Source organism: Rhinolophus sinicus, linkage group LG10 (genome assembly GCF_036562045.2).
Source record: "Rhinolophus sinicus isolate RSC01 linkage group LG10, ASM3656204v1, whole genome shotgun sequence".
Taxonomy (NCBI): domain Eukaryota; kingdom Metazoa; phylum Chordata; class Mammalia; order Chiroptera; family Rhinolophidae; genus Rhinolophus; species Rhinolophus sinicus.
Window position 1 is genome coordinate 75,718,024 of NC_133759.1, and position 15,884 is coordinate 75,733,907.

The window sequence follows — 15,884 nt, forward strand, 5'->3', positions numbered from 1 at the left end:
ATTAAGCCTTAAAAGGAATGAAGTTCTGGTACATGCTACAACATGCAAGAACCTAAAAAACATGTTAAGGAAAAGAAGCCAATCACAAAAGACCACATACTGTATGATTCCATTTATCTGAAATGTGAGGAATAGGCAAATTTATCTGGAGACAAAATAGATTTGCAATTGCCTAGGGTAGGTGGTAGAGAGAATTGAATAGTGACAGCTAATGGGTACAGGGTTTATTTTTGGAAGTTGAAAATGTCCTAAAATTAGATTATGGTGATGGTTATACAGCTCTGTGACTATACTAAAAGACATTGAACTGTACACTTTAAATGGATGAATTGTATGGTATGTGAATTATATCTTAGTAATGCTGTTCAAAAAAGTGATGGCCTTGAATAGAAATCTACAAGGCCTTCATGAAGGAGGCATAACTGAGCTGCACCTTACAGAATGGGGAAAAATCAAAGTGACTGGAAGGCATTTTATATATTTTTTTATTATTTTGCATTTTTTTCTTTTAAAAGTAATATATGCTCACAATGAAAAAAATATGAAAGAATATTAAAGAGTAAGAGATGTTCTTCCCATTCCTTGTTTCTGACCTCCCAGATATATCCTACCAGCAGCTTTTTTTGCATATATGTAATACATATGTGTATGCATTCATATGTATATATGAATATATTTATACATACAAGCTTATCAGAACAGGATTGTGTGAGGAGGAGCCTGGGTTAAATAAATCAGGTAAAAGGGTGAACGATAAGAATTGCAGTCAAATTATGAAGAGCTAATGGCTTTAGAATTTAGTGCAGTAGACAAAAGAATGACAAAGTATGCTATATCTCAGGATGAGTTGCCTTGATAACTGTGTGTAGGTACTGTAGTAATTACCAAGATACTTGAACACATTTCATTTTCTTCAGGAGCAGCCTGGTTAGAAAGATGACAAGCACACATAAGTCAGAAAAAGACAAAAGTTGTAAGAGCTCTGAGTTGGTCAGAGAGGATTTTATGGGACTGAATTTGGGGTATGATTTTGTTGACCATAAATGGATATTTAATCAGAGAGACATAGGGACAGTAAAATGCAAGCTGTCATTGAACACTACCAAGGAAGTCCACATAGTTGAAATGGAGCCCTTGTATAGGAATTAATGTCAAGAGAGGTCTGTGGTAATACCTCATATTTATTGAGTGGTGCCAGGATTCTGAGGCTGTAGGAAATTGAGGTGTTTGCAAATTTCTTTACTTATGTTTAATATTGACTAGTTCTCCAAGGGTTTAATTTTATTCTCTGGTGGTTCAATAGGTATTTATTAAGTGGATAATTTTCAAAGTCCTTTTTTAGCTCTGATATATGAGAATTCTCCCCTTCGTAGAACTCAACATAAAGTTTGGGTCAAATCACCTTCCTAGCAGCCATCCAGAGACAGCTTCATTTCACTGCTGCACTATAATTTGTGCTTTCCCGTTTTTATAGATTCCCTCCATCTTTAGGAAGCCTCTCTTAAACTACTTTATTTCCATCCCACACCATCCTACCCTGACTGTGGCCCATTTAGCTGTTTTTCTTTTGACTTCAGTGCAAACTGCTTGAGAAACTTGTTTTCAAGTTCAAAAACACCCTTTGGCCCTCTTGTTTATTTTTTCCACCCTCAAGTTCATGGTCTTGGTATACCTGGTAGCCCAACCTCCCCATTCATTTGTCTCATTTCACACTAATGACTAAGCTTGAAACACTCTGCTATATTTTTTGTTGTTTGCAAATTTATCTTAGCCCCTTTTATTAGGTTGTGTACTCTGGGGATAGAGCCAAAACACAGATGAGAAAGAAGGAATCCATAGGATCTGATGACTGGCTGGATTTAGAAAATGAAACATGTAGATGTCACAGCAGATTCAAGCCCAGAGGTTACTGCCACCAAGAGGCAGTGAAAACATTGCTAGAGAGAAGCCAAGAAGTTTCTGAGAAGTAGAGTACCAAAGCAGAGGTGTTAATACAGCCATACCTTGGAGATATTACAGGTTTGATTCTAGACCACTGCAATACAGCGAGTTGTAATCTTTTTGATGGTGGAGGGTCTTTTCTTCAATTTTAAAAATGCAACATCTTTGAAGCACAATAAAGCAAAGCGCAATAAAATGTGGTATGCCTGTATTCAGTGCTCCAGAGAATCAATCCAGTACTCTTTGTTAGACTGTTCAAAAGATATTTTTGAAACACAGAATTTTTTTCACAAGTGACGTGAATGGTCCCATTTGTTGAAGGCCAACTGTATGGCAGTCACTGATCAAAGTGCTTTAAAATGTAAGCCCCACACTAACCCTATGAGGTTTTATAGGCAAGAAAACTGAGACTCAAGTGTGTACACTGGAAGGGCTAAAGCCAGGATTTGAGTCCAGGCCTCTTTGATTCCTAAGCTCATACTTTGTAAAGTCAGATTTGTGGAAGTGTAATTTACATATAGTGAAATCTACCCTTTTAAAAGTATATAGTCCAATGAGTTTGGGCAAATGAATGTAGTAGCATAACCACCACTAAATCAAGATACAGAAAATTTCCATTACCCCAAAAAGTTCTTTTAAGTCTTTTTGTAGTTAGCCCCTTCCTCCCCTCCCAGTCTTTCGTGTCCACTGATTGGTTTTCTGTCATTATCGTTCTGCTTTTTCTAGAATGTCACATAAATTGAATGATAAGTAATCTTTTTTGGTCTGGCTTCTTAACACGTTGCTTTTTAATTAACCTATGTTGTTGCATATATGGGTAGTTCATTCCTTTATATTGCTGAAGGTATTTTACTGTATGCATATATTGAAGTATGTTCATCCATTCCCTGGGTGATGGACACTAGGTTCCAGCTTTTAGCTATTACAAATAAAAAAGCTGTAAACTTTTGTGTGCAGGTCTTTGTTTGGAATATGTTTCATCTCTTTTGAGTAAGTCCCTAGGAATGGGGTTGCTAGGTTGTGTGGTAAGTGTATGTTTAACCTTATGAGCTGCCAAACTATCTTTCAAAGTGACTGTACCATTTCATCGTCCTGCCAACAATGTCTAAGAGTACAGTTGCTCTGCATCCTTGTCAGCACTTAGTATTGTTAGTCTTTTTTATTTTAGCCATCATAATACACACGTGGTTGTATCTCTGAGCATTTTTTTCTTCATTGTGGTTTTAATTTGCATTTTTCTAATGTCTGTGGATGTTGAGCATCCTTTTTATGTGTTTATTTGCCATCTGAATGTTTGATAAAATATCTGTTCAACTTTTTCCTATTTTCAATGTGATTTTTTTGCCTTACTGAGCTGAATATTAAGAGTTCTTCATATAATCTGGATACAAGCACTTATCAGATGTATTTTGCAAATATTTTGTGCTTTTCAAAGGGGAAGAGTTTTTAATGTTGATGAAGTCCATTTTATCAATTTTCTCTCTTATAGTTTGTGCTTTTTGTTTTCTATCTAGGAAATCTTTGACCCAAGGTCACAAAGATTGTCTTCTGTGTTTTCTTCTTGAAGTTTTATACGTAGTTTGAGTTCCTACACTTAAGTATGTGCTCCTTTTCAGGTTAATTTTTTAATATGGTGCAAAGTAAGGTTGAGGTTTACTTTTTTTGCATACAGATGTCCAGTTGTTCCAGCACACACTTAACCATTATATCACCCTGCCTCCCAATCTTAATCTCTTATTGCTAAGTGTGTAGCTTCATATAAGTTGTCCGAGTCTCTTAGCACATACAGCCTCATAAGGGATAAAGAGAATGTATAGCAGCACCTAGTACAATACCTGCAATATAGTAGGTGATCAATGATAGCTCTTACTGTTACTGTAAAATTACTTTTTTCAAATCTCCCATTCTTTCATTTAGTTAACATACTGAACACCTATTACATGTGCTGGTGACACATCAGTGAGCACAGTAAACAAAGTTCTTGTTTTTATGGTGATTACATACTGATTAATATACTAATCACAAGATTTGGTATTAGTATAATTTTATTAAATGGCATTAAAGTTGAGGATGTGTTTTGGTGCAGCTTTAAAAGCTTATAGTTCATATCTAAACACTAGTAATGTGTTAGTTTAAAAATTAGGTTCTGTAGATGTCTTAGAAGAGGAATTGGTCGGTCTTGGAATTGTAGTAGCAAACAGTGGAAGAGTATACCCAGCATCATCAAAGAGAGAACACTGTGAGCCAGGGCACACACATTCCTAGGAGATGGGGCAGCCAGCTCTCCCTAGAAGCAGGCCACTGAGATGATTTGTCACACGTCGCTTGTTCAGAGTCCGCTGTGCTTGAGCAAACTTTGAATTAAAGTTTGATCTTCCTTGTAAATTTACCCACAGGCTCAGAATGCACTGGTGACTCACCATGAGTTTCTAGCCCACTCAGTAGTTCTAATTTTTAAAAAATAAATAGCCTTTTGAGGATTAAATTCTTAAAATGTGGAACTTTACATAATGTAGCTCTAAGTACCAAATGAATGAATGACTTATGGGAGGTGTTGAAGACAGGGCATGTACTTGGAGTTAGAACTGGAGTTTAATTCCTGCTTTTCTTTGCTATAATAGCTCTGAGAAGTTGGGCAAGTTACTTAACTGTCAGATTCTCTGTGCCCCCTTTACAGCATCGTTAGCATTAAATGAAATCATTTCTAAGTGCCTGGCCCTCACACGTATTATTTCTCTTCATCCATCTGTAGTGTAAACTATAGGTAATTTTATTTATGTAGAGTGTTTGTTTATTTTCAGAATCGTCTAAAAGAAATTGAACACAATCTCTCTAAAGTAATGAAACTTGACAATGAAATTAAAGCCTTGGAAAGCCGAAAGAAGCAAATGGAGAAAGATAATAGTGAACTGGAACAGAAAATGGAAAAGGTTTGTGATGGTAGAATTTTGTTCTACTTCAAAATTTTGAGATTATTGTAGTGAACCTCATTTGAATCCATTTTGCCACCCATATTTTGAAAGAAATGTACAAACTGTGATGTTTGCCTTACTTCCATGTATATGTTAAAAGAAAGGATATTGAATAAGCTTTGGTTTATATTTTGTATCTCAGAGTGATAGTTTCTTATGCTTATTCACTGAAGCTCTTCATTTTGGTTCTACATAGGTTTTTCAAGGGAGCGATGAGCAACTAAATGACTTATATCACAATCACCAGAGAACAGTAAGGGAGAAAGAAAGGAGACTGGTAGACTGTCAGCGTGAACTGGAAAAATTAAATAAAGAATCTAGGCTTCTCAATCAAGAAAAATCAGAACTACTTGTTGAACAGGGTAGGACAAAGTGTCTACATGATCTATTTTTTTATTGTAATATTATGTATTTTCTGCGTGAATGATGAATCTCCAGGGAATTATGCTGAGTGAAAAAAGCCAGTCTCTAAAGATTATATACAGTGTTTCCATTTATGTCACAGTTTTGAAATGCTGAAATTTTAGAAGTGGAGGACAGATTAGTGTTTGCTAGGGTTACTTAGTAGGAGGATGGACAGGAAAAAGGTTAGTGTGGTTATGGTTATAAAAGCAACAAGAGGGATTCTTGTGGTATTGGAACTATTTGGTATGTTGGCCGTTGTGGTAGATATATGAGCCAGTGCGGTGATAAAATTATGTAGAACTTAATGCACACACAAATGGGTACAAGTAAAACTGGGGAAATCTGAACAAGATTGATAGATTGTACCAGTGCTATTACTGATATTATACTACAATAGGTAGTATGTAATATATAATAGCATTTCGTTATAACGTTTTTGAGATGCGTAGGAACTTAACTCTTGTTTATATCAATTAGCCTGTGGTAAACTTGGTTTCATTGTATGTCATTTTACTTAAAGCTGAACCTATCCATGACGTTAAGTGAGTATAGTTTTGTAAAATGTATAGTTTTGCAAAATGTTACTAAAAGAAAACAGTTTTTCTACTCACAATAATTCTGATACTGGATCTGTGGGTTTTTCCACACCAAGCAAATATCCAGTTCTCGGCAACTGCATGTCCTGTAATTCAGTTCTTTCACTAACCGTCCAGAATTAGCACAGACCCCATAGATTAAGGGCTCAATCTCACATGATTGCCTCCTATGTCCAATGCCAATTGAAAGGGCCAGGTTGTTTGTCACCTGTACTCTGACCACCTGGCTATATAAATCAGGCGGTCTCACAACCCCTTCCTCAGGTTAAATAATTTGCTATAACTGCTCATGGAACTCGGAACCACCAGTACCAGTTTATTATAAAGGAGTCAGCTCAGGAATAGCTAAATGGAAGAGATGCATAGGGCCAGGTGTGGGGAAGGGGTGTGGCACCCTCCCAGCACCTCCATGTGTTCACCAACCTGGAAGCTCTCAGAACCTCGTGTAGGGGTTTTATGGAAGTTCCATTGTGTAGGCATGATTGATTAAATTGTTGGTCATTGGTGATGAACTCAATCTTCAGCCCCTCCTCAGAGTTGGAGAGGAAGATACTAAAAATTCCTGCTCACTATCATGTTTGCCCGAAAATAAGACCTAGCCGGACAATCAGCTCTAATGCGTCTTTTGGAGCAAAAATTAATATAAGATTCAGTATTATATTATATTATATTATATTATATTATATTATATTATATTACATTACATTACATTACATTACATTATATTATATTATGATTATATTAAACTCGGTCTTGTATTACAGTAAAATAAGACTGGGTCTTGTATTAATTTTTGCTCCAAAAGTCGCATTAGAGCTGATTGTCTGGCTAGGTCTTATTTTCGGGGAAACACAGTAATCACACAGTTGGTTCCTCTGATAACCAGCTCCCATCCTCCAAGAATCACCTCATTAGAAATAAATTCAGGAATGGTTGAAAGGGATTTGTGAATAACAAGACACTCCTCTCACTCTTACCACTCATGAAATTCTAAGAGTTTTAGAGCTCTGTGCCAGGAACCAAGGACAAAGACCAAATATGTATTTCTTATAAATCACAATATCACAGTTACCATTTGTGGAAACTGGTCAAAGCATGCAAGAGATCTTGCTGTATTATTTTTTACAACTACATGTGAATGCACAATTATCTCGATTTTTAAAAAGTCAGGTAAACAAAAGAATTATGGTTTTTCAAAGGTCGTCTTCAGCTGCAAGCAGATCGCCATCAAGAAAATATCCGAGCTAGAGATTCATTAATCCAATCTTTGGCAACACATCTAGAATTGGATGGCTTTGAGCGTGGACCATTCAATGAAAGACAGATTAAAAATTTTCACAAACTTGTGAGAGAGAGACAAGAAAGGGAAGCAGAAACTCTCAGCCAACTGATGGTAAAAATTATTTTCTTTTGTTTGTGTCAGATTCTCTAGTTGAATTGTTTCAATTTTTGGATGGACCTTGTTTTGTCATATTTTTGGGTTAATGTTAGGATAGACTCTGCTACAAGATAGAAAAACCCTTTATGGAAGCACATTTTCTAATGTGTATAAGGATAAAAATATGAAGAAAATGCAGATCTACATTTTTAAATTTGATTTTAAGTAAAATTTCTTTTCAAAACTAATGGTAAAGAAAAAGTTTGCTTAGAGTTAATAATGATTATCTCTCAGTGAAGTCCATTCCGTATATTTATACTTTTCAATATTTTCTTCAGTGTGCATATTCACTTTGACAATGAAGAAACTGTTGCTTAATGAATTGTTTAGTGAAAAAATTGTTAATACTCATTCTTCTGTGTATTTAGAATGATTTTGCAGAAAAAGAAACTCTGAAACAAAAACAGATAGATGAGATAAGGGATAAGAAAATTGGACTGGGAAGAATAATTGAGCTAAAATCAGAAATCCTAAGTAAGAAGCAGAATGAGCTGAAAAATGTGAAGTATGAATTACAGCAGTTGGAAGGATCTTCAGACAGGATTCTTGAACTGGACCAGGAGCTCACAAAAGCTGTAAGATATTATTTGAGTAATCTAATAATTTTAAGGTGTAATTAGAATCTTGCGTTCTGAAGTATTTTATCTGTTGTTAATCCTAAGGTTATGGCATGTTAATAAAAATATCAACCTTGTCTAGCAATCTCATGTAAAACAAATTCACCTGATATCTTAATCATTCAACTCTTTGGTTCTGGAACCTGGTGGATTAAGAATTAGAATCACCTAGGAAGCTTTTTATTAATACTTACGCTTAAACCTTACTTCAGACCTCCCAAATCAGTTTCTAAGAGTAGAGCATGGAAGTGTGTGTTTAAAACAAAACTAGGTGATTCTTATGAGTACCTTGGTTAAGAACCACTTACCTAAGTTAAAAAAAAACACAAATATTTTCCCTCTGGGTTCTACACACTGTAGATTTCATAAGATTATTGCCATGTTATCACTTTCTCTGGTGGAAATTTTCTTAGCCCAACTATTCTTTTCATGAATTTCTAAATTTTCATCCTTGTTTCTAATCTGTCACCTTCCTTCATATCTCCACCACCAAAGTGAGTATCCGAAAGCTTGGTAAATCCCCCTCTCAGATCCCATATTGATAATTTAAACATTTCTTTTTGCTCCCTAACTTAACATCTATTGTACATTTTTGTCAGTTGAGCACTTTATCATAATAATGGGGAGGGACCATATCATACTATTTTTTTTTTTTAAGATTTTATTGGGGAAGGGGAATAAGACTTTATTGGGGAACAGTGTGTACTTCCAGGACTTTTTTCCAAGTCAAGTTGTTGTCTTTTCAATCTTAGTTGTGGAGGGTGCAGCTCAGCTCCAGGTCCAGTTGCCGTTTCTAGTTGCAGGGGGCATAGCCCACCATCCCTTGTGGGAGTCGAACTGGCAACCTTGTGGTTGAGAGCCCGTGCTCCAACCAACTGAGCCATCCGGGAGGCAGCTCAGCTCAAGGTGCCGTGTTCAATTTTTTAGTTGCAGGGGGCGGAGCCCACCATCCCTTGCAGGACTCGAGGTATTGAACTGGCAACCTTGTGGTTGGGAGCCCACTGGCCCATGTGGGAATCGAACTGGCAGCCTTCGGAGTAAGGAGCATGGAGCTCTAACCGCCTGAGCCACCAGGCCGGCCCTATTATACTATTTTTATAGTTTCTAAATGCCCAGCAATGCAGTGAGTTACATGGGTACTTGATAAATACGTGAGTGTTGACTAAGAGTCACTGAACTGTATATACTTGGCCACATTTTTCTTAATTTTGCACTAATTCTCGTTTCCACCCCCTTGTTTGACCCTTCCAGATTTATTCACTGATTCTCTAGCATTATAACATAGTATAAGATTTATAATATTTTCCTTAAAATGCTTATTCCTTATGTTTTTTTCTCTGTTGAATAAAAGCAACCGGTTATATTTTGATCATTCTGAGTGAATAGTTGGTTTCTAATGCACTTTGTCATTATTTTAACACAAACTACATAAACCTGTGTATTTGTTTGAATTATTGATAAGGAACGTGAGCTAAGCAAGGCTGAGAAAAACAACAATGTAGAAACTCTAAAAACAGAAGTAATAAGCCTTCAATATGAGAAAGCAGATCTGGATAGGACCCTGCGTAAATTGGACCAGGAGATGGAGCAGTTAAACCATCATACAACAACACGCACCCAGCTGGAGATGCTGACCAAAGACAAAGTACGACCTTTCTTCTTCTTCTAATTTCTGATATTTAAAATAGCTTAGCTCACATTCATAATTAATACACTAATGATATATTTAGTCAGTGTTTATATTTTAGAGTACAAGTGAGCTTAATTTTCTATAAAATAGACTTTCAAGCTTAAAAACTATTTTCTAATTACAAAAAAAATAATACAGAAGTATAGCGCACATTGCTGTTAATTTTTATCATATATTAGATTGGTGCAAAAGTAATTGCGGTTTAAAAGATTAAAAATAATTGCAAAAACTGCAGTTACTTTTGCACCAACCTAATATATGGCAGTTCTAATTTTTATATCATCAGACTTGTTAGTCTTTTCTCTTATGGCTTAGCAAGGTTCTCCCCACTATAAGACTTTAAGAAATTTTATACTTCTTGCATTTTTATAGTTTTACTTTTTAAACCTAGAACTTTAATCAATCTAGAATTTATTTTTGGTCTTGATATTATGTGGAAATATTGAGCTTTATTTTTAAAAGATTTTCTTTTTTTCTATAGACTGACAAAGATGAACAAATCAGAAAAATAAAATCTAGACACAGTGATGAATTAAATTCATTATTAGGGTATTTTCCCAACAAAAAACAGCTTGAAGACTGGCTTCATAGTAAATCAAAAGAAATTAATCAGACCAGGGACAGACTTGCCAAATTGAAGTAAGTAGTTGCAACATTTGGAGGTGTAATAGAAATCTCTTATTTCATGCTTCCATTTTTAATTGTTTTAAAATTATGTATTGTCATGAAATGGTATGTCTTGTTAATTGACTTTGGTTTTCCTATATTTTATAAATTAAGTAAAATGGTAACAGATAGTGATTTTGGGCCTCTTGTTCTTTGAAAGTTTGCAGAATTAAGTGAGAAGATTAAAATTCTTCTTTATTAAAACGCGATCTGAAACTATAAAACTCCTAGAAGAAAACGTAGGGGGAAAAGCTTTGTTATATTGTAATTGGTGATAATATCTTGGCTATGACGCCAAAAGCATAGGCAACAAAAGCAAAACTCAACAAATGGAACTACATTGAACTTAAAAACGTCTACGCAGCAAAAGAAACAGTAAACAGGGAAAAGGCAGCCTACAGAATGGGAGAAAATATTTGCAAGTCATGTATCTGATAAGGGGGCAATATCCAGAATATATAAAGAACTCCTACAACTCAAAAATTAAAAAAAAATACAACTGGATTAAAAAATGGGCAAAAGACTTGAATAGACATTTCTCCAAAGAAGAAATACAAGTGGCTAATGAACATATGAAAAGATGCTCAGCATCACTAATTATCAAGGAAATGCAAATCAACACCACAGTGAGCTATCACTTTACACTGGTTAGGATGGCCTCAAAAACACAGAAAATACCAAGTGTTGGTGAGAATATTGAGAAATTGGGACCCTTGTGGCACTGTTAGTGGGAATATAAAATGGTGCAGTCCCTATAGAAAACAGTATAGAGGTTCCTCAAAAAATTAAAAATAGAACTACCCGATGATCCAGCAATTCTACTTCTGAGTATATAGTCAAAAGAATTGAAAACCTAATCTTGAAGAGGTATTTGCAAATTCATGTTTATTGCAGCATTATTCATAATAAAGTGGTGGAAGTAACCTAAATGTCCATTGATAGACAAATGAATAAAGAAAATTTGGTTTGTGTGTGCACGTGTGCACACGCACAATGAATATTAATTCAACTTTAAAAAAGGAAATCCTTTCATATGTTACAACTTGGATGAAGCTTAAGGATATTATGCTAAGTGAAATAAACTAGTCACAAAAAGACAATATGTGATTCCACTTATATGAGGTACCCACAGTAGTCAAACTCTTAGAAACAAAGTAGAATGGTGGTTGCCAGGAGCTGGGGAAAGGGGGAGAGGGGAGTTACTGTTCACTGGGTGTTGAGTTTCAGTTTTGCAAGACAAAACTCATCTATTCAAGCTGTTGCACAATAATATGCATATAGTCAACACTACTGTACTTGCACACTTAAAAATGGTTAAGATGGTAAGTTTTATGTTACGTGTTGTTTTTTACCACAATAAAAAAAAAAAGTGATTGCTTTTTTTAAATGTCACCTTGAGTGGTGGTAGAAAGTTAAAAATTCCACACACATTTTTGCGGAAGATAGTGGATTTGGCTTGGGCTGTGTTAAATTTGTATTTATTGTGGAAATGCTTGTTAGGGAATAGAATATTGCAGTTTGAAGTTCAGAAGATTGGAAGTTGTTGCTTTGTAAGTGATAACTGGAGTCATGCCACCTTGAAGGAGTTATGCAAAGAGAAGAGAAAGGGTTATAGTCAGGCTCCTGGGAAACGCCAACATGTAAACTGTTGGCAGGCAAAGGAGCAAGTAAAGGAAACTGGGACATGCCCAGGCAGCCGGGGTGAGAGCCAGCTGTGTGGGGTGTGTGGGGTGCCTTGAGGAAATAGTCCTTCACGGGGGTGGGGGGGAGGTCAGCAGTTTTTGGTGCTGCTAAGATGGTAACCTTGGTGAGCAGTGTTCAGTGGTCAGGATGTCTTCCAAATTTTTACTATGACTCAAACAATGGGAAGTGTCAATATGAAGCACATGTGCCCTCACACACATTTATCTGAAACAGATTTCTCAAAATAGTTTTGTCATAACTATGCACAATCTACCGCAATATATTCTGTTCTGTTTCATTTTTAAAAAAATACGCTGAGTTTGAAGCATTCAATTGATCACATGACTTTCCTAGTGCATCTTAACCTGCAAATTGAAAAACCCTGATCTATTAGGTTGGTGCAAAAGTAATTGAAGTTTTTGCAGTTATTTTTAACCTTTTAAACTGCAATTATTTTTGCACCAACCTAATATGTCGGCATTGAAGGCTGGCTAGGATGATATTTAAGAGTTGGATTGGAGATAAATTGTACTCGTGATCAAAGTCTTTGATGAATGAGAGGGATTAAATGATCAGGATGTAAGTAGTTGACAACAAGAAGGAGGTGACAAAGGAAACGTTTTTATGGGAGGGAAGTAATATGGTGAAAGGGTCCAAAGGGAAGTAGGAGAATATTCCCCTCCAATAGATACAGCCAATAGATCCAGCAAGTATATTCTCCTTGCTGAGGCTTTTAACTCAAGATCTAAGACTGTGAACCCCTAGAAACCAGGCAGAATTTCACCTACTTTACCCATTTCTCTGGGAGCAGGTCCATGACCACTGTTGGCAAGTGAGTGTCCTGGGGAGATAGTTCATGTATGTGGAAGTGATTACTGCCGTGACTTCTAAAAAAAAGTACTTGGTTGCAACACACCTTTGTAATGTTTCTTGGCCGAATTTGTCGTATATCTACCTACTCAAACTTTTCAAACTCATTTCTCATGTTTTAACATTGTAATCCATGTTTATTCTTATTTTAGCAAGGAACTAGCTTCAGCTGAGCAAAATAAAAATCATATAAACAATGAGCTAAAAAGGAAGGAAGAGCAGTTGTCCAGTTATGAAGATAAGCTGTTTGATGTTTGTGGTAGCCAGGATTTTGAAAGTGATTTAGACAGACTTAAAGAAGAAATTGAAAAGTCCTCAAAACAACGAGGTAAGTTACCTGCTTTATATTATCAAGGCACTGTGACACTTTTGAATTTTCATGGACAGGTACCTAGTAAGAATGGGAGATTTAAAAACTTGGTTTTGGAGCCAGATGGCTTAAGTTGTAGTCCCGGTTCCACAACTTACTTGTTGTGTAACTTTGTGCAAATTATAGAAACCTTCCTATACTTAAGATTCATCAGCTGAAGATGTAATTACCTACCACCTTGGCTGTCAGGGAGGAGTAAATGAGATTATGGAAGTAAAGCTCTTAGAGCAGTTTTTGGCACAGCTCTAACATTGTGTTATGCATTTTGTGTTACCAGAAAATAATTTGTACAGTCTGAATGTATTATGCCCTTTGGAAAAATATTTACATATCAGAGAATTTCAATTTCTTTCATAATGTATTTATAAAGCAAGAAGAATGTCATATATTTACAGAAGATGATGTAACCATACTGACAAAATTACATTTTATATTCTTCTCACTGGAAATATATATTTATTTTCTTAAAATAGCCATGCTGGCTGGAGCCACAGCAGTTTACTCCCAATTCATTACTCAGCTAACGGATGACAATCAGTCCTGTTGCCCCGTCTGTCAGAGAGTATTTCAGACAGAAGCTGAATTACAAGAAGTCATCAGTGATTTGCAATCTAAGCTGAGGCTTGCTCCAGATAAACTCAAGTCAACAGAATCAGATCTAAAGAAAAAAGAAAAACGGCGTGATGAAATGCTGGGGCTTGTGCCCATGAGGTGAGAATAGGGGCTTATTACCGCACACATAGCAGCAACAGCCACAGCACTGCAGAGATGCCCATCTGATGGCTGGCATATGGCGGGGACCAGTAAATACGTCTTGAATGAATAAAAGTTCAAGTCAGGATTCTGAGCCAGTATGCCCCATCTCATGTTACTTACATGATAAGAAATAATTCTTTTGTTTAAAGGCAAGTTTACCTCTGATTCTAGTCATAGGGCAGATACAATCTGTGTGTGTGTGTATGTTTAATTTCTGAGTCTTGGCTAGGGCAAAAATTTTGACAGATTTAGAACTTTTTGCTGATGTAACTTTTTAAACCCAGCAAAAGAATTAGACTGAAAAGCTCACCAGGAGACAAATTTTAAACTATATTATGTCTTTTGCACTTTCAAAAAGAATGAATCACAGTATTTCTGTTGTTTATTTTTCCCTTGCATTTATAAGAAATTCAGACAATGGTCTATATATAAATAAAATAGAATCAGAAAGTGTGTGATGATTGCCTTGGTGCCTCCCAAGAACAAAGCACAGAGCTGGTCACAGAGACAGACCAGTAAGACATGACCCTCAAGGAGCTGACAGTCTAAGAAAGGAGACAAGCTCTCAGAATTAGACATTTAGAAAGCTGGGCTAAATAAAGTACTTAAATAATGCATTTGTTGGAACCAATTAAGTACTTTATTAAGAACAGAGAAGCCAGTGGACTATGGAATAAAGAATAGGATTTTGGGTGGGGCGTGGGAGATGAGGGTAAGGGGGATCAAATATATGGTGATGGAAGGAGAACTGACTCTGGGTGGTGAACACACAATGGGATTTATAGATGATGTAATACAGAATTGTACATCTGAAATCTATGTAATTTTACTAACAATTGTCACCCCAATGAATTAAAAAAAAAAAATAGGATTTTGAGAAGAAGGTAGGAAGGGGAATGTAAACCATAGGGAAGTTGGTTCAACCCAGTTAAGAGAAGGAAAGGGGAGAAGGAAATGAGAGCAATGAATATAAAGGGAAGGAGAGTATGACCTATACAACAATAGAGGTAGTATCTGGAGTTTGGGGAGTTATTTGTAGGGATTGATTCCCGTAAATTGGGAAGACAGGATTGTACTATATTCAGGCTTAGTTACCACTCTGACTGATAGGTGATGAGTAGCCATTCTGAGGGATTTAATCAGAGGTGTATTTTAGGAAAATTAATGTTAATGTATCAAATGGATAAGACTGAGAAAAACTCTAGAAGCAGAAAAACCAAGAAGGTATGTTATCCTAGAAACCAAAGAGGAGTTTCAGGTAATGTAGGACAGGTCTAAGGTGTGCTTTGTGGTAGCCAGCCTCCAAGATGGGCCCCACTGATCCCTACTTCCTGGTATTCATAGTTTTCTATAGTCTTCATGTTCCAGGATTGGTCTGTGTAACCAATAAAATACAACAGAAGTGATAGCATGTCCCTCTGGGATTAGGTTACATAAGGCACTAAGGCTTCCTGCTCTGCTCTTCTCTTCTTTTGGATCTGGGGGAAGCCAGCTGCCATGTGAGCAGCCCTGTGGAGGGCCCCAGTTGGTGAGGACCTGAGGCCTTGGAACAGCCATGTGAGGGAGTGTGCCGTCTGGAAGCAGATTCTGCAGCACTCAGACCTTGAAGTGACTGCAGCTTCAACAAGACACCTGAGTCAAAAGTACCCAGATACCTCTCCTGATTCTCACATCTGTGAGAAATAAGTGCTGTTGTTTTAAGCTGCTAAGTTGTAGGCTATTTTGTTCTGCAACAGTAGATAACTAATGTCATCAAGGGTGAAAACCAAATAATTGGGGCTATAGAGAGATGATAAGGAGACAAAAGCAGTAGTATGAAAATGAAAAGGAAGGAGAGGAGTAAGGCAATATCTTAAAAAGTAAAAGATAAAATAAAAGAT

General features: G+C 36.3%; 1 protein-coding gene across 3 annotated transcripts in view; it reads left to right on the forward strand.

Moving 5' to 3' along the window:
* RAD50 (RAD50 double strand break repair protein) overlaps positions 1-15,884 on the forward strand; it is a 97,209-nt gene that overhangs the window by 27,596 nt on the left and 53,729 nt on the right. For all 3 annotated transcript variants that reach the window (XR_012489778.1, XM_074313488.1, XM_019756106.2), the window contains exons 6-13: positions 4,743-4,871; positions 5,110-5,275; positions 7,114-7,307; positions 7,721-7,927; positions 9,432-9,614; positions 10,141-10,298; positions 13,031-13,206; positions 13,722-13,959. Coding sequence is in view for 2 of the 3 variants with exons in the window: in XM_074313488.1 (XP_074169589.1) it covers positions 4,743-4,871; positions 5,110-5,275; positions 7,114-7,307; positions 7,721-7,927; positions 9,432-9,614; positions 10,141-10,298; positions 13,031-13,206; positions 13,722-13,959 (1,451 nt within the window). In the remaining variant the exon portion in view is untranslated. The remainder of the gene's footprint in view (positions 1-4,742; positions 4,872-5,109; positions 5,276-7,113; positions 7,308-7,720; positions 7,928-9,431; positions 9,615-10,140; positions 10,299-13,030; positions 13,207-13,721; positions 13,960-15,884) is intronic.